Source organism: Salvelinus fontinalis, chromosome 1 (genome assembly GCF_029448725.1).
Source record: "Salvelinus fontinalis isolate EN_2023a chromosome 1, ASM2944872v1, whole genome shotgun sequence".
NCBI classification, from domain to species: Eukaryota; Metazoa; Chordata; class Actinopteri; order Salmoniformes; family Salmonidae; genus Salvelinus; species Salvelinus fontinalis.
Window position 1 is genome coordinate 11,943,372 of NC_074665.1, and position 24,237 is coordinate 11,967,608.

At 51.7% G+C, this 24,237-nt stretch overlaps 1 protein-coding gene across 4 annotated transcripts in view; it reads right to left on the reverse strand.

Moving 5' to 3' along the window:
* LOC129815866 (myocardin-like) overlaps nt 1–24,237 on the reverse strand; it is a 96,355-nt gene that overhangs the window by 33,984 nt on the left and 38,134 nt on the right. For all 4 annotated transcript variants that reach the window (XM_055870237.1, XM_055870195.1, XM_055870141.1 and 1 more), the window contains exon 3: nt 19,085–19,299. In XM_055870237.1, coding sequence (XP_055726212.1) covers nt 19,085–19,299 — 215 coding nt within the window. The remainder of the gene's footprint in view (nt 1–19,084; nt 19,300–24,237) is intronic.

A 24,237-nucleotide genomic window follows, 5' to 3' on the forward strand; every position in this document is an offset into this window, starting at 1 on the left:
TGTCTAGGGCTGGTGAGGAGGAGGACTATTACCTGTCCAGGGCTGGTGATGAGGAGGAGGAGTATTACCTGTCTAGGGCTGGTGATGAGGAGGAGGAGTATTACCTGTCTAGGGCTGGTGATGAGGAGAATTACCTGTCTAGGGCTGGTGATGAGGAGGAAGAGTTACCTCTCTAGGGCTGGTGATGAGGAGGAGGAGTATTACCTGTCTAGGGCTGGTGATGAGGAGGAGTATTACCTGTCTAGGGCTGGTGAGGAGGAGTATTACCTATGTAGGGCTGGTGTTGAGGAGTATTACCTGTCTAGGGCTGGTGAGGAGGAGTATTACCTGTCTAGGGCTGTTGAGGAGGAGTATTACCTGTCTAGGGCTGGTGAGGAGGAGGAGGAGTATTACCTGTCTAGGGCTGGTGAGGAGGAGGAGTATTACCTGTCTAGGGCTGGTGAGGAGGGGGATGAGTATTACCTGTCTAAGGCTGGTGAGGAGGAGGAGGAAAATTACCTGTCTAGGGCTGGTGATGAGGAGGAGGAGAATTACCTGTCTAGGGCTGGTGAGGACGAGGAGGAGTATTACCTGTCTAGGGCTGGTGAGGAGGAGCATTACCTGTCTAGGGCTGGTGATGAGGAGTATTACCTGTCTAGGGCTGGTGATGAGGTGGAGGAGTATTACCTGTCTAGGGCTGAGGAGGAGGAGTATTACCTGTCTAGGGCTGGTGATGAGGTGGAGGAGTATTACCTGTCTAGGGCTGAGGAGGAGGAGTATTACCTGTCTAGGGCTGGTGATGAGGAGGAGTATTACCTGTCTAGGGCTGGTGATGAGGAGGAGGGGTATTACCTGTCTAGGGCTGGTGAGGAGGAGGAGGAGGAGTATTACCTGTCTAGGGCTGGTGAGGAGGAGGAGGAGGAGGAGTATTACCTCTCTAGGGCTGGTGATGAGGAGGAGGAGTATTACCTGTCTAGGGCTGGTGATGAGGAGGAGGAGTATTACCTGTCTAGGGCTGGTGAGGAGGAGGACTATTACCTGTCTAGGGCTGGTGATGAGGATAATTACCTGTCTAGTGCTGGTGATGAGGAGGAAGAGTTACCTCTCTAGGGCTGGTGATGAGGAGGAAGAGTTACCTCTCTAGGGCTGGTGATGAGGAGGAAGAGTTACCTCTCTAGGGCTGGTGATGAGGAGGAGGAGTATTACCTGTCTAGGGCTGGTGAGGAGGAGGATAACCTGTCTAGGGCTGGTGAGGAGGAGTATTACCTGTCTAGGGCTGGTGAGGAGGAGTATTACCTGTCTAGGGCTGGTGAGGAGGAGGATAACCTGTCTAGGGCTGGTGAGGAGGAGTATTACCTGTCTAGGGCTGGTGAGGAGGAGTATTACCTGTCTAGGGCTGGTGAGGAGGAGGATAACCTGTCTAGGGCTGGTGAGGAGGAGTATTACCTGTCTAGGGCTGGTGAGGAGGAGGATAACCTGTCTAGGGCTGGTGAGGAGGAGTATTACCTGTCTAGGGCTGGTGAGGAGGAGGATAACCTGTCTAGGGCTGGTGAGGAGGAGTATTACCTGTCTATGGCTGGTGAGGAGGAGGATAACCTGTCTAGGGCTGGTGAGGAGGAGGATAACCTGTCTAGGGCTGGTGAGGAGGAGTATTACCTGTCTAGGGCTGGTGAGGAGGAGGATAACCTGTCTAGGGCTGGTGAGGAGGAGTATTACCTGTCTAGGGCTGGTGTGGAGGAGTAATACCTGTCTAGGGCTGGTGAGGAGGAGTATTACCTGTCTAGGGCTGGTGAGGAGGAGCATTACCTGTCTAGGGCTGGTGAGGAGGAGGATAACCTGTCTAGGGCTGGTGAGGAGGAGTATTACCTGTCTAGGGCTGGTGAGGAGGAGGATAACCTGTCTAGGGCTGGTGAGGAGGAGGATAACCTGTCTAGGGCTGGTGAGGAGGAGTATTACCTGTCTATGGCTGGTGAGGAGGAGGATAACCTGTCTAGGGCTGGTGAGGAGGAGGATAACCTGTCTAGGGCTGGTGAGGAGGAGTATTACCTGTCTAGGGCTGGTGAGGAGGAGGATAACCTGTCTAGGGCTGGTGAGGAGGAGTATTACCTGTCTAGGGCTGGTGTGGAGGAGTAATACCTGTCTAGGGCTGGTGAGGAGGAGTATTACCTGTCTAGGGCTGGTGAGGAGGAGCATTACCTGTCTAGGGCTGGTGAGGAGGAGTATTACCTGTCTAGGGCTGGTGAGGAGGAGGATAACCTGTCTAGGGCTGGTGAGGAGGAGGATAACCTGTCTAGGGCTGGTGAGGAGGAGTATTACCTGTCTAGGGCTGGTGATGAGGTGGAGGAGAATTACCTGTCTAGGGCTGGTGAGGAGGAGGATAACCTGTCTAGGGCTGGTGAGGAGGAGTATTACCTGTCTAGGGCTGGTGAGGAGGAGGATAACCTGTCTAGGGCTGGTGAGGAGGAGGAGTATTACCTGTCTAGGGCTGGTGAGGAGGGGGATGAGTATTACCTGTCTAAGGCTGGTGAGGAGGAGGAGGAAAATTAGCTGTCTAGGTCTGGTGAAGAGGAGGAGAATTACTTGTCTAGGGCTGGTGATGAGGAGGTGGAGTATTACCTGTCTAGGGCTGGTGAGGAGGAGTATTACCTGTCTAGGGCTGGTGAGGGGGAGGAGTATTACCTGTCTAGGGCTGGTGAGGAGGAGGACTATTACCTGTCCAGGGCTGGTGATGAGGAGGAGGACTATTACCTGTCCAGGGCTGGTGATGAGGAGGAGGGGTATTACCTGTCTAGGGCTGGTGAGGAGGAGGAGGAGGAGTATTACCTGTCTAGGGCTGGTGAGGAGGAGGACTATTACCTGTCTCGGGCTGGTGAGTAAGAGGAGAATTACCTGTCTCAGGCTGGTGAGGAGGAGGAGGAGAATTACCTGTCTAGGGCTGGTGAGGAGGAGGAGTATTACCTGTCTAGGGCTGGTGAGGAGGAGGAGTATTACCTGTCTAGGGCTGGTGAGGAGGAGGAGGAGAATTACCCGTCTAGGGCTGAGGAGGAGGAGGAAAATTAGCTGTCTAGGGCTGGTGAGGAGGAGGAGAATTACCTGTCTAGGGCTGGTGATGAGGAGGAGTATTACCTGTCTAGGGCTGGTGAGGAGGAGTATTACCTGTCTATGGCTGGTGATGAGGGGGAGGAGGAGAATTACCTGTCTAGGGCTGGTGAGGAGGAGGAGTATTACCTGTCTAGGGCTGGTGAGGGGGAGGAGTATTACCTGTCTAGGGCTGGTGAGGGGGAGGAGTATTACCTGTCTAGGGCTGGTGAGGGGGAGGAGTATTACCTGTCTAGGGCTGGTGAGGGGGAGGAGTATTACCTGTCTAGGGCTGGTGAGGAGGAGGACTATTACCTGTCCAGGGCTGGTGATGAGGAGGAGGACTATTACCTGTCTAGGGCTGGTGAGGAGGAGTATTACCTGTCTAGGGCTGGTGAGGAGGTGGAGGAGTATTACCTGTCTCGGGCTGGTGAGGAGGAGGACTATTACCTGTCTCGGGCTGGTGAGTAAGAGGAGGAGTATTACCTGTCTAGGGCTGGTGAGGAGGAGGAGTATTACCTGTCTAGGGCTGGTGAGGAGGAGGAGGAGAATTACCCGTCTAGGGCTGAGGAGGAGGAGGAAAATTAGCTGTCTAGGGCTGGTGAGGAGGAGGAGAATTACCTGTCTAGGGCTGGTGATGAGGAGGAGTATTACCTGTCTAGGGCTGGTGAGGAGGAGGAGTATTACCTTTCTAGGGCTGGTGAGGAGGAGGAGGAGAATTACCTGTCCAGGGCTGGTGAGGAGGAGGAGTATTACCTGTCTAGGGCTGGTGAGGAGGAGGAGGAGAATTACCCGTCTAGGGCTGAGGAGGAGGAGGAAAATTAGCTGTCTAGGGCTGGTGAGGAGGAGGAGAATTACCTGTCTAGGGCTGGTGATGAGGAGGAGTATTACCTGTCTAGGGCTGGTGATGAGGAGGAGTATTACCTGTCTAGGGCTGGTGAGGAGGAGTATTACCTGTCTAGGGCTGGTGATGAGGGGGAGGAGGAGAATTACCTGTCTAGGGCTGGTGAGGAGGAGGAGTATTACCTGTCTAGGGCTGGTGATGAGGAGGAGGAGGAGTATTACCTGTCTAGGGCTGGTGAGGAGGATAAATACCTGTCTAGGGCTGGTAATGAGGAGGAGGAGGAAAATTAGCTGTCTAGGGCTGGTGAGGAGGAGGAGAATTACCTGTCTAGGGCTGGTGATGAGGAGGAGTATTACCTGTCTAGGGCTGGTGATGAGGAGGAGTATTACCTGTCTAGGGCTGGTGAGGAGGAGTATTACCTGTCTAGGGCTGGTGATGAGGGGGAGGAGGAGAATTACCTGTCTAGGGCTGGTGAGGAGGAGGAGTATTACCTGTCTAGGGCTGGTGATGAGGAGGAGGAGGAGTATTACCTGTCTAGGGCTGGTGAGGAGGATAAATACCTGTCTAGGGCTGGTAATGAGGAGGAGGAGAATTACCTGTCTAGGGCTGGTGATGAGGAGGAGGAGTATTACCTGTCTAGGGCTGGTGAGGAGGAGGAGGAGTATTACCTGTCTAGGGCTGGTGAGGAGGAGGAGTATTACCTGTCTAGGGCTGGTGAGAAGGAGGAGGAGTATTACCTGTCTAGGGCTGGTGAGGAGGAGGAGTATTACCTGTCTAGGGCTGAGGAGGAGGAGAATTACCTGTCTAGGGCTGGTGAGGAGGAGGAGTATGACCTGTCTAGGGCTGGTGGGGAGGAGGAGGAGGAGTATTACCTGTCTAGGGCTGGTGAGGAGGAGGAGTATTACCTGTCTAGGGCTGGTGATGAGGAGAATTACCTGTCTAGGGCTGGTGATGAGGAGGAAGAGTTACCTCTCTAGGGCTGGTGATGAGGAGGAGGAGTATTACCTGTCTAGGGCTGGTGAGGAGGAGTATTACCTGTCTAGGGCTGGTGAGGAGGAGGATAACCTGTCTAGGGCTGGTGAGGAGGAGTATTACCTGTCTAGGGCTGGTGAGGAGGAGTATTACCTGTCTAGGGCTGGTGAGGAGGAGGATAACCTGTCTAGGGCTGGTGAGGAGGAGTATTACCTGTCTAGGGCTGGTGAGGAGGAGTATTACCTGTCTAGGGCTGGTGAGGAGGAGGATAACCTGTCTAGGGCTGGTGAGGAGGAGTATTACCTGTCTAGGGCTGGTGAGGAGGAGGATAACCTGTCTAGGGCTGGTGAGGAGGAGTATTACCTGTCTAGGGCTGGTGAGGAGGAGGATAACCTGTCTAGGGCTGGTGAGGAGGAGTATTACCTGTCTATGGCTGGTGAGGAGGAGGATAACCTGTCTAGGGCTGGTGAGGAGGAGGATAACCTGTCTAGGGCTGGTGAGGAGGAGGATTACCTGTCTAGGGCTGGTGAGGAGGAGGATAACCTGTCTAGGGCTGGTGAGGAGGAGTATTACCTGTCTAGGGCTGGTGTGGAGGAGTAATACCTGTCTAGGGCTGGTGAGGAGGAGTATTACCTGTCTAGGGCTGGTGAGGAGGAGCATTACCTGTCTAGGGCTGGTGAGGAGGAGTATTACCTGTCTAGGGCTGGTGAGGAGGAGGATAACCTGTCTAGGGCTGGTGAGGAGGAGGATAACCTGTCTAGGGCTGGTGAGGAGGAGTATTACCTGTCTAGGGCTGGTGATGAGGTGGAGGAGAATTACCTGTCTAGGGCTGGTGAGGAGGAGGATAACCTGTCTAGGGCTGGTGAGGAGGAGTATTACCTGTCTAGGGCTGGTGAGGAGGAGGATAACCTGTCTAGGGCTGGTGAGGAGGAGTATTACCTGTCTAGGGCTGGTGAGGAGGGGGATGAGTATTACCTGTCTAAGGCTGGTGAGGAGGAGGAGGAAAATTAGCTGTCTAGGTCTGGTGAAGAGGAGGAGAATTACTTGTCTAGGGCTGGTGATGAGGAGGTGGAGTATTACCTGTCTAGGGCTGGTGAGGAGGAGTATTACCTGTCTAGGGCTGGTGAGGGGGAGGAGTATTACCTGTCTAGGGCTGGTGATGAGGAGGAGGACTATTACCTGTCTAGGGCTGGTGAGGAGGAGGAGGAGTATTACCTGTCTAGGGCTGGTGAGGAGGTGGAGGAGTATTACCTGTCTAGGGCTGGTGAGGAGGAGGACTATTACCTGTCTCGGGCTGGTGAGTAAGAGGAGGAGTATTACCTGTCTAGGGCTGGTGAGGAGGAGGAGTATTACCTGTCTAGGGCTGGTGAGGAGGAGGAGGAGAATTACCCGTCTAGGGCTGAGGAGGAGGAGGAAAATTAGCTGTCTAGGGCTGGTGAGGAGGAGGAGAATTACCTGTCTAGGGCTGGTGATGAGGAGGAGTATTACCTGTCTAGGGCTGGTGAGGAGGAGGAGTATTACCTTTCTAGGGCTGGTGAGGAGGAGGAGGAGAATTACCTGTCCAGGGCTGGTGAGGAGGAGGAGTATTACCTGTCTAGGGCTGGTGAGGAGGAGGAGGAGAATTACCCGTCTAGGGCTGAGGAGGAGGAGGAAAATTAGCTGTCTAGGGCTGGTGAGGAGGAGGAGAATTACCTGTCTAGGGCTGGTGATGAGGAGGAGTATTACCTGTCTAGGGCTGGTGATGAGGAGGAGTATTACCTGTCTAGGGCTGGTGAGGAGGAGTATTACCTGTCTAGGGCTGGTGATGAGGGGGAGGAGGAGAATTACCTGTCTAGGGCTGGTGAGGAGGAGGAGTATTACCTGTCTAGGGCTGGTGATGAGGAGGAGGAGGAGTATTACCTGTCTAGGGCTGGTGAGGAGGATAAATACCTGTCTAGGGCTGGTAATGAGGAGGAGGAGGAAAATTAGCTGTCTAGGGCTGGTGAGGAGGAGGAGAATTACCTGTCTAGGGCTGGTGATGAGGAGGAGTATTACCTGTCTAGGGCTGGTGATGAGGAGGAGTATTACCTGTCTAGGGCTGGTGAGGAGGAGTATTACCTGTCTAGGGCTGGTGATGAGGGGGAGGAGGAGAATTACCTGTCTAGGGCTGGTGAGGAGGAGGAGTATTACCTGTCTAGGGCTGGTGATGAGGAGGAGGAGGAGTATTACCTGTCTAGGGCTGGTGAGGAGGATAAATACCTGTCTAGGGCTGGTAATGAGGAGGAGGAGAATTACCTGTCTAGGGCTGGTGATGAGGAGGAGGAGTATTACCTGTCTAGGGCTGGTGAGGAGGAGGAGGAGTATTACCTGTCTAGGGCTGGTGAGGAGGAGGAGTATTACCTGTCTAGGGCTGGTGAGAAGGAGGAGGAGTATTACCTGTCTAGGGCTGGTGAGAAGGAGGAGGAGTATTACCTGTCTAGGGCTGAGGAGGAGGAGAATTACCTGTCTAGGGCTGGTGAGGAGGAGGAGTATGACCTGTCTAGGGCTGGTGGGGAGGAGGAGGAGGAGTATTACCTGTCTAGGGCTGGTGAGGAGGAGGAGTATTACCTGTCTAGGGCTGGTGATGAGGAGAATTACCTGTCTAGGGCTGGTGATGAGGAGGAAGAGTTACCTCTCTAGGGCTGGTGATGAGGAGGAGGAGTATTACCTGTCTAGGGCTGGTGAGGAGGAGTATTACCTGTCTAGGGCTGGTGAGGAGGAGGATAACCTGTCTAGGGCTGGTGAGGAGGAGTATTACCTGTCTAGGGCTGGTGAGGAGGAGTATTACCTGTCTAGGGCTGGTGAGGAGGAGGATAACCTGTCTAGGGCTGGTGAGGAGGAGTATTACCTGTCTAGGGCTGGTGAGGAGGAGTATTACCTGTCTAGGGCTGGTGAGGAGGAGGATAACCTGTCTAGGGCTGGTGAGGAGGAGTATTACCTGTCTAGGGCTGGTGAGGAGGAGGATAACCTGTCTAGGGCTGGTGAGGAGGAGTATTACCTGTCTAGGGCTGGTGAGGAGGAGGATAACCAGTCTAGGGCTGGTGAGGAGGAGTATTACCTGTCTATGGCTGGTGAGGAGGAGGATAACCTGTCTAGGGCTGGTGAGGAGGAGGATAACCTGTCTAGGGCTGGTGAGGAGGAGTATTACCTGTCTAGGGCTGGTGAGGAGGAGGATAACCTGTCTAGGGCTGGTGAGGAGGAGTATTACCTGTCTAGGGCTGGTGTGGAGGAGTAATACCTGTCTAGGGCTGGTGAGGAGGAGTATTACCTGTCTAGGGCTGGTGAGGAGGAGCATTACCTGTCTAGGGCTGGTGAGGAGGAGTATTACCTGTCTAGGGCTGGTGAGGAGGAGGATAACCTGTCTAGGGCTGGTGAGGAGGAGGATAACCTGTCTAGGGCTGGTGAGGAGGAGTATTACCTGTCTAGGGCTGGTGATGAGGTGGAGGAGAATTACCTGTCTAGGGCTGGTGAGGAGGAGGATAACCTGTCTAGGGCTGGTGAGGAGGAGTATTACCTGTCTAGGGCTGGTGAGGAGGAGGATAACCTGTCTAGGGCTGGTGAGGAGGAGGAGTATTACCTGTCTAGGGCTGGTGAGGAGGGGGATGAGTATTACCTGTCTAAGGCTGGTGAGGAGGAGGAGGAAAATTAGCTGTCTAGGTCTGGTGAAGAGGAGGAGAATTACTTGTCTAGGGCTGGTGATGAGGAGGTGGAGTATTACCTGTCTAGGGCTGGTGAGGAGGAGTATTACCTGTCTAGGGCTGGTGAGGGGGAGGAGTATTACCTGTCTAGGGCTGGTGAGGAGGAGGACTATTACCTGTCCAGGGCTGGTGATGAGGAGGAGGACTATTACCTGTCCAGGGCTGGTGATGAGGAGGAGGGGTATTACCTGTCTAGGGCTGGTGAGGAGGAGGAGGAGGAGTATTACCTGTCTAGGGCTGGTGAGGAGGAGGACTATTACCTGTCTCGGGCTGGTGAGTAAGAGGAGAATTACCTGTCTCAGGCTGGTGAGGAGGAGGAGGAGAATTACCTGTCTAGGGCTGGTGAGGAGGAGGAGTATTACCTGTCTAGGGCTGGTGAGGAGGAGGAGTATTACCTGTCTAGGGCTGGTGAGGAGGAGGAGGAGAATTACCCGTCTAGGGCTGAGGAGGAGGAGGAAAATTAGCTGTCTAGGGCTGGTGAGGAGGAGGAGAATTACCTGTCTAGGGCTGGTGATGAGGAGGAGTATTACCTGTCTAGGGCTGGTGATGAGGAGGAGTATTACCTGTCTAGGGCTGGTGAGGAGGAGTATTACCTGTCTATGGCTGGTGATGAGGGGGAGGAGGAGAATTACCTGTCTAGGGCTGGTGAGGAGGAGGAGTATTACCTGTCTAGGGCTGGTGAGGGGGAGGAGTATTACCTGTCTAGGGCTGGTGAGGGGGAGGAGTATTACCTGTCTAGGGCTGGTGAGGGGGAGGAGTATTACCTGTCTAGGGCTGGTGAGGAGGAGGACTATTACCTGTCCAGGGCTGGTGATGAGGAGGAGGACTATTACCTGTCTAGGGCTGGTGAGGAGGAGGAGGAGTATTACCTGTCTAGGGCTGGTGAGGAGGTGGAGGAGTATTACCTGTCTAGGGCTGGTGAGGAGGAGGACTATTACCTGTCTCGGGCTGGTGAGTAAGAGGAGGAGTATTACCTGTCTAGGGCTGGTGAGGAGGAGGAGGAGAATTACCCGTCTAGGGCTGAGGAGGAGGAGGAAAATTAGCTGTCTAGGGCTGGTGAGGAGGAGGAGAATTACCTGTCTAGGGCTGGTGATGAGGAGGAGTATTACCTGTCTAGGGCTGGTGTGGAGGAGGATAACCTGTCTAGGGCTGGCGAGGAGGAGGAGTATTACCTGTCTAGGGCTGGTGAGGAGGGGGATGAGTATTACCTGTCTAAGGCTGGTGAGGAGGAGGAGGAAAATTAGCTGTCTAGGTCTGGTGAAGAGGAGGAGAATTACTTGTCTAGGGCTGGTGATGAGGAGGTGGAGTATTACCTGTCTAGGGCTGGTGAGGAGGAGTATTACCTGTCTAGGGCTGGTGAGGGGGAGGAGTATTACCTGTCTAGGGCTGGTGAGGAGGAGGACTATTACCTGTCCAGGGCTGGTGATGAGGAGGAGGACTATTACCTGTCCAGGGCTGGTGATGAGGAGGAGGGGTATTACCTGTCTAGGGCTGGTGAGGAGGAGGAGGAGGAGTATTACCTGTCTAGGGCTGGTGAGGAGGAGGACTATTACCTGTCTCGGGCTGGTGAGTAAGAGGAGAATTACCTGTCTCAGGCTGGTGAGGAGGAGGAGGAGAATTACCTGTCTAGGGCTGGTGAGGAGGAGGAGTATTACCTGTCTAGGGCTGGTGAGGAGGAGGAGTATTACCTGTCTAGGGCTGGTGAGGAGGAGGAGGAGAATTACCCGTCTAGGGCTGAGGAGGAGGAGGAAAATTAGCTGTCTAGGGCTGGTGAGGAGGAGGAGAATTACCTGTCTAGGGCTGGTGATGAGGAGGAGTATTACCTGTCTAGGGCTGGTGAGGAGGAGTATTACCTGTCTATGGCTGGTGATGAGGGGGAGGAGGAGAATTACCTGTCTAGGGCTGGTGAGGAGGAGGAGTATTACCTGTCTAGGGCTGGTGAGGGGGAGGAGTATTACCTGTCTAGGGCTGGTGAGGGGGAGGAGTATTACCTGTCTAGGGCTGGTGAGGGGGAGGAGTATTACCTGTCTAGGGCTGGTGAGGAGGAGGACTATTACCTGTCCAGGGCTGGTGATGAGGAGGAGGACTATTACCTGTCTAGGGCTGGTGAGGAGGAGGAGGAGTATTACCTGTCTAGGGCTGGTGAGGAGGTGGAGGAGTATTACCTGTCTAGGGCTGGTGAGGAGGAGGACTATTACCTGTCTCGGGCTGGTGAGTAAGAGGAGGAGTATTACCTGTCTAGGGCTGGTGAGGAGGAGGAGGAGAATTACCCGTCTAGGGCTGAGGAGGAGGAGGAAAATTAGCTGTCTAGGGCTGGTGAGGAGGAGGAGAATTACCTGTCTAGGGCTGGTGATGAGGAGGAGTATTACCTGTCTAGGGCTGGTGAGGAGGAGGAGTATTACCTTTCTAGGGCTGGTGAGGAGGAGGAGGAGAATTACCTGTCCAGGGCTGGTGAGGAGGAGGAGTATTACCTGTCTAGGGCTGGTGAGGAGGAGGAGGAGAATTACCCGTCTAGGGCTGAGGAGGAGGAGGAGAATTACCTGTCTAGGGCTGGTGATGAGGAGGAGTATTACCTGTCTAGGGCTGGTGATGAGGAGGAGTATTACCTGTCTAGGGCTGGTGAGGAGGAGTATTACCTGTCTAGGGCTGGTGATGAGGGGGAGGAGGAGAATTACCTGTCTAGGGCTGGTGAGGAGGAGGAGTATTACCTGTCTAGGGCTGGTGATGAGGAGGAGGAGGAGTATTACCTGTCTAGGGCTGGTGAGGAGGATAAATACCTGTCTAGGGCTGGTAATGAGGAGGAGGAGGAAAATTAGCTGTCTAGGGCTGGTGAGGAGGAGGAGAATTACCTGTCTAGGGCTGGTGATGAGGAGGAGTATTACCTGTCTAGGGCTGGTGATGAGGAGGAGTATTACCTGTCTAGGGCTGGTGAGGAGGAGTATTACCTGTCTAGGGCTGGTGATGAGGGGGAGGAGGAGAATTACCTGTCTAGGGCTGGTGAGGAGGAGGAGTATTACCTGTCTAGGGCTGGTGATGAGGAGGAGTATTACCTGTCTAGGGCTGGTGAGGAGGAGTATTACCTGTCTAGGGCTGGTGATGAGGGGGAGGAGGAGTATTACCTGTCTAGGGCTGGTGAGGAGGAGGAGTATTACCTGTCTAGGGCTGGTGAGAAGGAGGAGGAGTATTACCTGTCTAGGGCTGGTGAGGAGGAGGAGTATTACCTGTCTAGGGCTGAGGAGGAGGAGAATTACCTGTCTAGGGCTGGTGAGGAGGAGGAGTATGACCTGTCTAGGGCTGGTGGGGAGGAGGAGGAGGAGTATTACCTGTCTAGGGCTGGTGAGGAGGAGGAGTATTACCTGTCTAGGGCTGGTGATGAGGAGAATTACCTGTCTAGGGCTGGTGATGAGGAGGAAGAGTTACCTCTCTAGGGCTGGTGATGAGGAGGAGGAGTATTACCTGTCTAGGGCTGGTGATGAGGAGGAGGAGTATTACCTGTCTAGGGCTGGTGAGGAGGAGTATTACCTATGTAGGGCTGGTGTTGAGGAGTATTACCTGTCTAGGGCTGGTGAGGAGGAGTATTACCTGTCTAGGGCTGGTGAGGAGGAGTATTACCTGTCTAGGGCTGTTGAGGAGGAGTATTACCTGTCTAGGGCTGGTGAGGAGGAGGAGGAGTATTACCTGTCTAGGGCTGGTGAGGAGGAGGAGTATTACCTGTCTAGGGCTGGTGAGGAGGGGGATGAGTATTACCTGTCTAAGGCTGGTGAGGAGGAGGAGGAAAATTACCTGTCTAGGGCTGGTGATGAGGAGGAGGAGAATTACCTGTCTAGGGCTGGTGAGGACGAGGAGGAGTATTACCTGTCTAGGGCTGGTGAGGAGGAGCATTACCTGTCTAGGGCTGGTGATGAGGAGTATTACCTGTCTAGGGCTGGTGATGAGGTGGAGGAGTATTACCTGTCTAGGGCTGAGGAGGAGGAGTATTACCTGTCTAGGGCTGGTGATGAGGTGGAGGAGTATTACCTGTCTAGGGCTGAGGAGGAGGAGTATTACCTGTCTAGGGCTGGTGATGAGGAGGAGTATTACCTGTCTAGGGCTGGTGAGGAGGAGGAGGAGGAGTATTACCTGTCTAGGGCTGGTGAGGAGGAGGAGGAGGAGGAGTATTACCTCTCTAGGGCTGGTGATGAGGAGGAGGAGTATTACCTGTCTAGGGCTGGTGATGAGGAGGAGGAGTATTACCTGTCTAGGGCTGGTGAGGAGGAGGACTATTACCTGTCTAGGGCTGGTGATGAGGATAATTACCTGTCTAGGGCTGGTGATGAGGAGGAAGAGTTACCTCTCTAGGGCTGGTGATGAGGAGGAAGAGTTACCTCTAGGGCTGGTGATGAGGAGGAGGAGTATTACCTGTCTAGGGCTGGTGATGAGGAGGAGGAGTATTACCTGTCTAGGGCTGGTGAGGAGGAGTATTACCTGTCTAGGGCTGGTGAGGAGGAGTATTACCTGTCTAGGGCTGGTGAGGAGGAGTATTACCTGTCTAGGGCTGGTGAGGAGGAGTATTTCCTGTCTAGGGCTGGTGAGGAGGAGTATTACCTGTCTAGGGCTGGTGAGGAGGAGTATTACCTGTCTAGGGCTGGTGAGGAGGAGTATTACCTGTCTAGGGCTGGTGAGGAGGAGTATTACCTGTCTAGGGCTGGTGAGGAGGAGCATTACCTGTCTAGGGCTGGTGAGGAGGAGTATTACCTGTCTAGGGCTGGTGAGGAGGAGGATAACCTGTCTAGGGCTGGTGAGGAGGAGGATAACCTGTCTAGGGCTGGTGAGGAGGAGTATTACCTGTCTAGGGCTGGTGAGGAGGAGGATAACCTGTCTAGGGCTGGTGAGGAGGAGTATTACCTGTCTAGGGCTGGTGAGGAGGAGTATTACCTGTCTAGGGCTGGTGAGGAGGAGGATAACCTGTCTAGGGCTGGTGAGGAGGAGTATTACCTGTCTAGGGCTGGTGAGGAGGAGTATTACCTGTCTAGGGCTGGTGAGGAGGAGGATAACCTGTCTAGGGCTGGTGAGGAGGAGTATTACCTGTCTAGGGCTGGTGAGGAGGAGGATAACCTGTCTAGGGCTGGTGAGGAGGAGTATTACCTGTCTAGGGCTGGTGAGGAGGAGGATAACCTGTCTAGGGCTGGTGAGGAGGAGTATTACCTGTCTAGGGCTGGTGAGGAGGAGGATAACCTGTCTAGGGCTGGTGAGGAGGAGGATAACCTGTCTAGGGCTGGTGAGGAGGAGGAGTATTACCTGTCTAGGGCTGGTGATGAGGAGAATTACCTGTCTAGGGCTGGTGATGAGGAGGAAGAGTTACCTCTCTAGGGCTGGTGATGAGGAGGAGGAGTATTACCTGTCTAGGGCTGGTGATGAGGAGGAGGAGTATTACCTGTCTAGGGCTGGTGAGGAGGAGTATTACCTATGTAGGGCTGGTGTTGAGGAGTATTACCTGTCTAGGGCTGGTGAGGAGGAGTATTACCTGTCTAGGGCTGTTGAGGAGGAGTATTACCTGTCTAGGGCTGGTGAGGAGGAGGAGGAGTATTACCTGTCTAGGGCTGGTGAGGAGGAGGAGTATTACCTGTCTAGGGCTGGTGAGGAGGGGGATGAGTATTACCTGTCTAAGGCTGGTGAGGAGGAGGAGGAAAATTACCTGTCTAGGGCTGGTGATGAGGAGGAGGAGAATTACCTGTCTAGGAATGGTGAGGACGAGGAGGAGTATTACCTGTCTAGGGCTGGTGAGGAGGAGCATTACCTGTCTAGGGCTGGTGATGAGGAGTATTACCTGTCTAGGGCTGGTGATGAGGTGGAGGAGTATTACCTGTCTAGGGCTGAGGAGGAGGAGTATTACCTGTCTAGGGCTGGTGATGAGGTGGAGGAGTATTACCTGTCTAGGGCTGAGGAGGAGGAGTATTACCTGTCTAGGGCTGGTGATGAGGAGGAGTATTACCTGTCTAGGGCTGGTGATGAGGAGGAGGGGTATTACCTGTCTAGGGCTGGTGAGGAGGAGGAGGAGGAGTATTACCTGTCTAGGGCTGGTGAGGAGGAGGAGGAGGAGGAGTATTACCTGTCTAGGGCTGGTGATGAGGAGGAGGAGTATTACCTGTCTAGGGCTGGTGATGAGGAGGAGGAGTATTACCTGTCTAGGGCTGGTGAGGAGGAGGACTATTACCTGTCTAGGGCTGGTGATGAGGATAATTACCTGTCTAGGGCTGGTGATGAGGAGGAAGAGTTACCTCTCTAGGGCTGGTGATGAGGAGGAAGAGTTACCTCTAGGGCTGGTGATGAGGAGGAGGAGTATTACCTGTCTAGGGCTGGTGAGGAGGAGTATTACCTGTCTAGGGCTGGTGAGGAGGAGTATTACCTGTCTAGGGCTGGTGAGGAGGAGTATTACCTGTCTAGGGCTGGTGAGGAGGAGTATTTCCTGTCTAGGGCTGGTGAGGAGGAGTATTACCTGTCTAGGGCTGGTGAGGAGGAGTATTACCTGTCTAGGGCTGGTGAGGAGGAGTATTACCTGTCTAGGGCTGGTGAGGAGGAGTATTACCTGTCTAGGGCTGGTGAGGAGGAGCATTACCTGTCTAGGGCTGGTGAGGAGGAGTATTACCTGTCTAGGGCTGGTGAGGAGGAGGATAACCTGTCTAGGGCTGGTGAGGAGGAGGATAACCTGTCTAGGGCTGGTGAGGAGGAGTATTACCTGTCTAGTGCTGGTGAGGAGGAGGATAACCTGTCTAGGGCTGGTGAGGAGGAGTATTACCTGTCTAGGGCTGGTGAGGAGGAGTATTACCTGTCTAGGGCTGGTGAGGAGGAGGATAACCTGTCTAGGGCTGGTGAGGAGGAGTATTACCTGTCTAGGGCTGGTGAGGAGGAGTATTACCTGTCTAGGGCTGGTGAGGAGGAGGATAACCTGTCTAGGGCTGGTGAGGAGGAGTATTACCTGTCTAGGGCTGGTGAGGAGGAGGATAACCTGTCTAGGGCTGGTGAGGAGGAGTATTACCTGTCTAGGGCTGGTGAGGAGGAGGATAACCTGTCTAGGGCTGGTGAGGAGGAGTATTACCTGTCTAGGGCTGGTGAGGAGGAGGATAACCTGTCTAGGGCTGGTGAGGAGGAGGATAACCTGTCTAGGGCTGGTGAGGAGGAGGAGTATTACCTGTCTAGGGCTGGTGATGAGGAGAATTACCTGTCTAGGGCTGGTGATGAGGAGGAAGAGTTACCTCTCTAGGGCTGGTGATGAGGAGGAGGAGTATTACCTGTCTAGGGCTGGTGATGAGGAGGAGGAGTATTACCTGTCTAGGGCTGGTGAGGAGGAGTATTACCTATGTAGGGCTGGTGTTGAGGAGTATTACCTGTCTAGGGCTGGTGAGGAGGAGTATTACCTGTCTAGGGCTGTTGAGGAGGAGTATTACCTGTCTAGGGCTGGTGAGGAGGAGGAGGAGTATTACCTGTCTAGGGCTGGTGAGGAGGAGGAGGAGTATTACCTGTCTAGGGCTGGTGAGGAGGAGGAGTATTACCTGTCTAGGGCTGGTGAGGAGGGGGATGAGTATTACCTGTCTAAGGCTGGTGAGGAGGAGGAGGAAAATTACCTGTCTAGGGCTGGTGATGAGGAGGAGGAGAATTACCTGTCTAGGGCTGGTGAGGACGAGGAGGAGTATTACCTGTCTAGGGCTGGTGAGGAGGAGCATTACCTGTCTAGGGCTGGTGATGAGGAGTATTACCTGTCTAGGGCTGGTGATGAGGTGGAGGAGTATTACCTGTCTAGGGCTGAGGAGGAGGAGTATTACCTGTCTAGGGCTGGTGATGAGGTGGAGGAGTATTACCTGTCTAGGGCTGAGGAGGAGGAGTATTACCTGTCTAGGGCTGGTGATGAGGAGGAGTATTACCTGTCTAGGGCTGGTGATGAGGAGGAGGGGTATTACCTGTCTAGGGCTGGTGAGGAGGAGGAGGAGGAGTATTACCTGTCTAGGGCTGGTGAGGAGGAGGAGGAGGAGGAGTATTACCTCTCTAGGGCTGGTGATGAGGAGGAGGAGTATTACCTGTCTAGGGCTGGTGATGAGGAGGAGGAGTATTACCTGTCTAGGGCTGGTGAGGAGGAGGACTATTACCTGTCTAGGGCTGGTGATGAGGATAATTACCTGTCTAGGGCTGGTGATGAGGAGGAAGAGTTACCTCTCTAGGGCTGGTGATGAGGAGGAAGAGTTACCTCTAGGGCTGGTGATGAGGAGGAGGAGTATTACCTGTCTAGGGCTGGTGAGGAGGAGTATTACCTGTCTAGGGCTGGTGAGGAGGAGTATTACCTGTCTAGGGCTGGTGAGGAGGAGTATTACCTGTCTAGGGCTGGTGAGGAGGAGTATTACCTGTCTAGGGCTGGTGAGGAGGAGTATTTCCTGTCTAGGGCTGGTGAGGAGGAGTATTACCTGTCTAGGGCTGGTAAGGAGGAGTATTACCTGTCTAGGGCTGGTGAGGAGGAGTATTACCTGTCTAGGGCTGGTGAGGAGGAGTATTACCTGTCTAGGGCTGGTGAGGAGGAGCATTACCTGTCTAGGGCTGGTGAGGAGGAGTATTACCTGTCTAGGGCTGGTGAGGAGGAGGATAACCTGTCTAGGGCTGGTGAGGAGGAGGATAACCTGTCTAGGGCTGGTGAGGAGGAGTATTACCTGTCTAGGGCTGGTGAGGAGGAGGATAACCTGTCTAGGGCTGGTGAGGAGGAGTATTACCTGTCTAGGGCTGGTGAGGAGGAGTATTACCTGTCTAGGGCTGGTGAGGAGGAGGATAACCTGTCTAGGGCTGGTGAGGAGGAGTATTACCTGTCTAGGGCTGGTGAGGAGGAGTATTACCTGTCTAGGGCTGGTGAGGAGGAGGATAACCTGTCTAGGGCTGGTGAGGAGGAGTATTACCTGTCTAGGGCTGGTGAGGAGGAGGATAACCTGTCTAGGGCTGGTGAGGAGGAGTATTACCTGTCTAGGGCTGGTGAGGAGGAGGATAACCTGTCTAGGGCTGGTGAGGAGGAGTATTACCTGTCTAGGGCTGGTGAGGAGGAGGATAACCTGTCTAGGGCTGGTGAGGAGGAGGATAACCTGTCTAGGGCTGGTGAGGAGGAGTATTACCTGTCTAGGGCTGGTGAGGAGGAGGATAACCTGTCTAGGGCTGGTGAGGAGGAGTATTACCTGTCTAGGGCTGGTGAGGAGGAGTATTACCTGTCTAGGGCTGGTGAGGAGGAGTATTACCTGTCTAGGGCTGGTGAGGAGGAGTATTACCTGTCTAGGGCTGGTGAGGAGGAGGATAACCTGTCTAGGGCTGGTGAGGAGGAGTATTACCTGTCTAGGGCTGGTGAGGAGGAGTATTACCTGTCTAGGGCTGGTGTGGAGGAGTATTACCTGTCTAGGGCTGGTGAGGAGGAGTATTACCTGTCTAGGGCTGGTGTGGAGGATTATTACCTGTCTAGGGCTGGTGAGGAGGAGGAGGAGTATTGACTACATGTAACTCTATTTCACATCAAGTAACTGATGCCAGCAGTAAAATCTGATTTAAAAAAACAGATAAAAATACACCTTATGGAACAGTGGGGACTGTGAAGCAACACACACATGATAACATACACACGTACACATGGATTTTTTTGTAGATATGTGGTAGTGGAGTAGGGGCTTGAGGGCACACAGTATATTGTGAAATCTGTTGTGAATGTGTTGTAATGTTTTTAAATTGTATAACTGCCTTAATTTTGCTGGACCCGAGGAAGAGTAGCTGCTGCCTTGGCAGGAACTTTTATTTTTATTTCACCTTTATTTTACCAGGTAGGACAGTTGAGAACAAGTTCTCATTTACAACTGCGACCTGGCCAAGATAAAGCAAAGCAGTGCGACAAAAACAACAACACAGAGTTACACATGGGATAAACAAACGTACAGTCAATAACACAATATATATAAAAAATATATATAAAAAACGAATGGGGATCCAAAATAAATACAAATACAAATGACCTGTCTAGGTCTAGTGAGGGCTGGTGATGACGAGGAGGAGTATTACCTGTCTAGGTCTAGTGAGGGCTGGTGATGATGAGGAGGAGTATTACCTGTCTAGTGAGGGCTGGTGATGATGAGGAGGAGTATTACCTGTCTAGTTCTAGTGAGGGCTGGTGATGATGAGGAGGAGTATTACCTGTCTAGGTCTAGTGAGGGCTGGTGATGACGAGGAGGAGTATTACCTGTCTAGGTCTAGTGAGGGCTGGTGATGATGAGGAGGAGTATTACCTGTCTAGTGAGGGCTGGTGATGATGAGGAGGAGTATTACCTGTCTAGTTCTAGTGAGGGCTGGTGATGATGAGGAGGAGTATTACCTGTCTAGGTCTAGTGAGGGCTGGTGATGATGAGGAGGAGTATTACTTGTCTAGGTCTAGTGAGGGCTGGTGATGATAAGGAGGAGTATTACCTGTCTAGGTCTAGTGAGGGCTGGTGATGAGGAGGAGGAGTATTACCTGTCTAGGTCTAGTGAGGGCTGGTGATGAGGAGGAGGAGGGGGTGCTGCCCATGGCTTCAGAAGAGGGGCATACGGACCCCTGGGACTCGTCACTGTGGGGTTGCTCTGGAGACAGACTGTCACTGTGGGGTTGCTCTGGAGACAGACTGTCACTGCTGCTGTCCTCCTCGAACGCATACGAGTCCTCCTGCTTAGGAAGTGTCCCATGGTTTACTGGAGAGAGGGCGAGAGGAGAGAGAGAAATGAGGGAGGGAGAGAGAGAGAGAGAGGGAGGGAGGAGAGGGGGTGATGAGAAGTTGATGTGGTTCACTACAGAGATAACCACACAGTTAAATCTCACACAGAGAAACGGAGAACTGAAACCTGACACACGGTGAGATAACGGCAAAGAGGGCTTAGAATTCAAGGGTTTTAAAACATGAACAAGTATGTCCCATATCTTTAAATATTTACAGAGGTTAAAACAAAACCCAAATTGTAGGGTTGTGTGTTAGTGGAAGATTTGGTCTCTGTGTGAATGTACAATATGTTCCTGTCTGTGCATTGCTCTGTACAACACAGTCCCTATCCTCTCTATTGTTTAACATCAGTATTCACACACCGCTCTGTACAACACAGTCCCTATCCTCTCTATTGTTTAACATCAGTATTCACACACTGCTCTGTACAACACAGTCCCTATCAGCTCTATTGTTTAACATCAGTATTCACACACTGCTCTTCTTCACTGTCACCTAGTCCAACACTTAGCCCCAAGGTGCTACTCTGCAGTGGGCAGAGACTGACATGGCCACTTCACAGTGAACACAGCCCTGATTGGCTGAAGTGATAGTGAACAGAGAGCCTTTATTGGTTTAGCTGAGAGAGGCTCTGCACCTCCAGATAGCACAGTCTGAGGTTAGCACTGGGACAGAGCCAGGAGAGGGGAGGAGGGTGGTAATGTGTGTCTCGTTTAGTATGAGAACATGTGACCTGCCAAGAGTCAACCCTGGTTTCAATCCCACCATCAGCCCCACTCGGTGTCCTCCTCTGGTCCTTCACACATGGCCTTGTGCACTCACCTGGTTGTTATATCCTGTTGGTTGGATCCTTCTCAAATAGTCAATAAGTCAAATAGTTTTCCATGGTGTACTGTCGATTTAGGGCCAGATAGCACTGCATTTTGCTTTGTGATTGTGTTTCTCAATAGGTCATGTGGTTTTGTTTTGACTGTTGTAACTTTGTTTATTCTGATTGATTGGATGTTCTGGTCCTCAGGCTTCAGTGTGTTAGTAGAACAGGTTTGTGAACTCAGCCCCAGGACCAGCTGGATGAGGGGACTATTTTCTTTTCTCAGCTCTTGGCATTGCAGGACTTGGTAATGATATGCGAGGGGGTCTCTATATTTGAGATGTTTCCAAAACTGAATTGCTCTTTTTTTAGTTTTTATTATTAGTGGATATTGTCCAAATTCTGCCCTCCATGCAATCTTACAGCACTCTGTCATGGGGTGTTTGTCCCATTGGGTGAAACCCTACACCTCACTGCCAAGTGCAATCAGTTCAATGACACATTCAATTAGTTTTAGCAAAATTGTAATAACATAGAATGCCCTGCGTGCTTTCTGTCTCAGTTCTTTCTATTCAGGAAGTAGGGTTGCCTATTTTAGTCCCAGTCAAGGACAGAACAAGTTACTACTGGGCTATTATCAAATAAAATAGCATTTTATTTGTGTAATGATGTACGCTGAGAGTCGTGATGCAAGTTCAGGGAGTGAATACATTTAATAAATATAGGAACAAAACAAGAAACACGAACAGCAACGCCTGGGGAAGGAACCAAAGGGAGTGACATAAATATGACAGGTAATCAAGGAGGTGGTGGAGTCAAGGTGAGTGTCATTAAGCGCTGGTGCGTGTGACGATGGTGACAGGTGTACAGAATAATCAGAAGTCTGGTGACCTAGAGGCCAGAGAGGGAGTATACGTGACAGTACCCCCTCCCTGATACGCGGCTGGGACGCTGACAACAGGGACGATCCCGTGGATCAGGAGTGGACCGGCCACCTCTGCCGAAGCACGGAAACCTGTTGAGCCGGCTGGGGCACGGTAGCCTTAGCGACCTAGACCCCCGAAGAAGGAGCAGGCGAAACAGCACCCCCTCTCCGACGTGCGGCTCCAGCCGCAAGACGCCGACCAGAGAGACGTTCCCGGGGATCAGAAGCGGACCGGTCACCTCCGTAGAAGCACAGGAACCTGCTGTGGCATGGGAGTCTGTCGAGCCTACCGAGTCTTGAAAACCTGACGAGCTAGCTAAGGCATGGAAGCCTGACGAGCTAGCCGAGGCATCCTCGGAAACAGACGCTTGACCCACCAACCGAGTCTTGACACCCCGATGTACCGGCTGAGGCATGAAAGCCTGAAGAGCCGGCTGAGGCATCCTCTGTTGCTCCGGCAGCAGGACCCGACGTCACCTCCAACACAAAAATAAAAAACACTCCCTGATGCTTCCCTTAGGTGAGGCGTTATTCTGTAACGATGTAAACTGAGAGTCGGGAAGCAAGTTCAGGGAGTGAATACATTTAATAAATAAACAAACAAAACACGAACAGCGCACCGACATGAAACAGATACAGGAACAATAACATCTGGGGAAGGAGCCAAAGGGAGTGACATAAATAGTACAGGTAATCAAGGAGGTGATGGAGTCTCCAGGTGAGTGTCATTAAGCGCTGGTGCATGTGTCGATGGTGACAGGTGTGCGTAATAATCAGCCGTCTGGCGACCTAAAGGCCAGAGAGGGAGTATACGTGACAATTTGTCACATGCTTCGTAAACGACAGGTGTGGACTAACAGTGAAATGCTTACTTACGGGCTCTTCCCAACAACGCAGGGAGAAAGAACAGAGAGAAATAATAGAAAAGTAAAACACGTAATAATACAAGTTATAATAGGTACACAACGAGTAACGATAACTTGGCTATATCAAATCAGATTGTGTTTATCACATGCACCGGATATAACCGGGAAATGCTTACCTACGAGCCCTTAAACCAACAATCTAGAGTTTTTAAAAAGTACGTGTATACAAGGGGTACCAGTAACAGTCGATATATGCAGGGCTACGAGGTAATTGAGGTAGATACTGTATGTACATATAACTAGGAATAAAGTGACAGATAATAAACAGTAGCTGCAGCGTATGTGATCGAGTCAAAAAAGTTAGTGCAAAAAGGGTCAATTCAGATAGTCCAGGTAGCTATTTGGTTAACTATTTAACTAACTATTTAGCAGTATTATGGCTAGGGTTGCACATTTTTGGGAACATTCAGAGGTGGAAACTTTCCGTGGGAATTAACGGGAATATATGGGAATTAACGGAAATATATGCAAATTAATAGTACATTTAAATGTAGATGTTTTTGCATTGGATATATTTATCATATCATATGGAGACAAAAACATAAATCTTATCATAAGTAGACATAATTGCAAATGATTAAATCCAATAGAAAAAAAATGTTTAGTTATGAATTGAACTTTAATTAAATGAGTTGACTCTTCACATGGGATGATTTCACTGAACAACAAAAGAAAGGGAATATTGAATGATCTCTGATGATCCATCGCATCTCCTAAAAACGTTTTCAACATACATCTGTAAAATGATAGTCTAGAAACTAAAGCTTTGGTTGTCTTCCTCTCAGGCTTCCATGTCTTCTCCCTGGACCTCCTCAATGTCCATTTCTTGAACATCAGACTCTGAGCCCTCATCTTCACTGACACTTTCCAACCTTGTTGAGGATGGCTCGTTGTCAGGCTCAAAAAGCCTCAAATTTGCCCAGATGGCCACCAATTTTGCAACCCTTGTAGTGGTCAGCCTGTTGTGTGCTTTGGTGTGTGTGTTCCCAACCAAGGACCAGTTGCGCTCTGAGGCGGCTGATGTTGGTGGGATTTGGAGGATGATGGAGGCAACAGGGAAAGAGCCTCAGATCCACAAAGTCCCTTCCACCAGGTGGCTGATGAGATATGTTGGCACCACTGCCATATTGCATCTCCATTCCAAAGCCCTTGCTTGGAAGTGTACTTCGCCAGACTGCCAAGAACCTTGCCCTCATCCAGGCCAAGGTGGCGAGACACGGTGTGATGACGCCATATGCCTTGTTGATCTCTGCACCAGACAGGATGCTCTTGCCAGGATACGTGGGGTCCAACATGTATGCTGTGGCGTGTATGGGCTTCAGGCAGAAGTCTTCATGCTTTTTGATACATTTCAGAACTGCAGTTGCCTCTGCTTGGAGCAACAGTGAAGTGGGCAGGGCAGTACGGATTTCTTCTCCTACATCTGCAAGCAGAGTCTGAACATCAGACAGGATGGCATTGTCTCCCTCAATCCATGGAATGGCTACTGCTGTAGGTTTCAGGATGCTTACCACTCTCTCCCAAAATACATCATCCAGGAGGGTCCTCTTGATGGGGCTGTCCATATTGTGATATGGACCTTTTCTTGGAGACCCTCCAGGAGACTGTCAAACATGACGACAACACCACTTACTGATCGCTGCAGCTGTCCACGGCCCATCTGTAAATAGCCCATCCAACTACCTACCTCATCCCCATATTGTTTTATTTACTTTTTTTGCACACCAGTATTTCCAGTATTTCTACTTGCGCATCATCATCTGCACATCACTCCAGTGTTAACTTGCTAAATTGTAATTACTTCGCTACTATGGCTTATTTATTGCCTTAACTCCTTATGGCATTTGCACACACTCTATATAGACTTTTCTATTGTGTTATTGATTGTATGTTTGTTTGTTTATTCCATGTGTAACTCTGTGTGGTTTGTGTCACACTGCTTTGCTTTATCTTGGCCAGGTCGCAGTTGGAAATGAGAACTAGTTACCTAACCATTTCCTTGGCTCTCTTCTAGAGTGTATCCATTGTTTTCAGTGCCATGATGTCCTTGAGGAGCAGATTCAATGCATGAGCAGCACAGCCAATGGGTGTGATGTGAGGGTAGGACTCCTCCACTTTAGACCAAGCAGCCTTCATGTTCACAGCATTGTCTGTCACCAGTGCAAATACCTTCTGTGGTTCAAGGTCATTGATGACTGCCTTCAGTTCATCTGCAATGTAGAGACCGGTGTGTCTTGTCCCTTGTGTCTG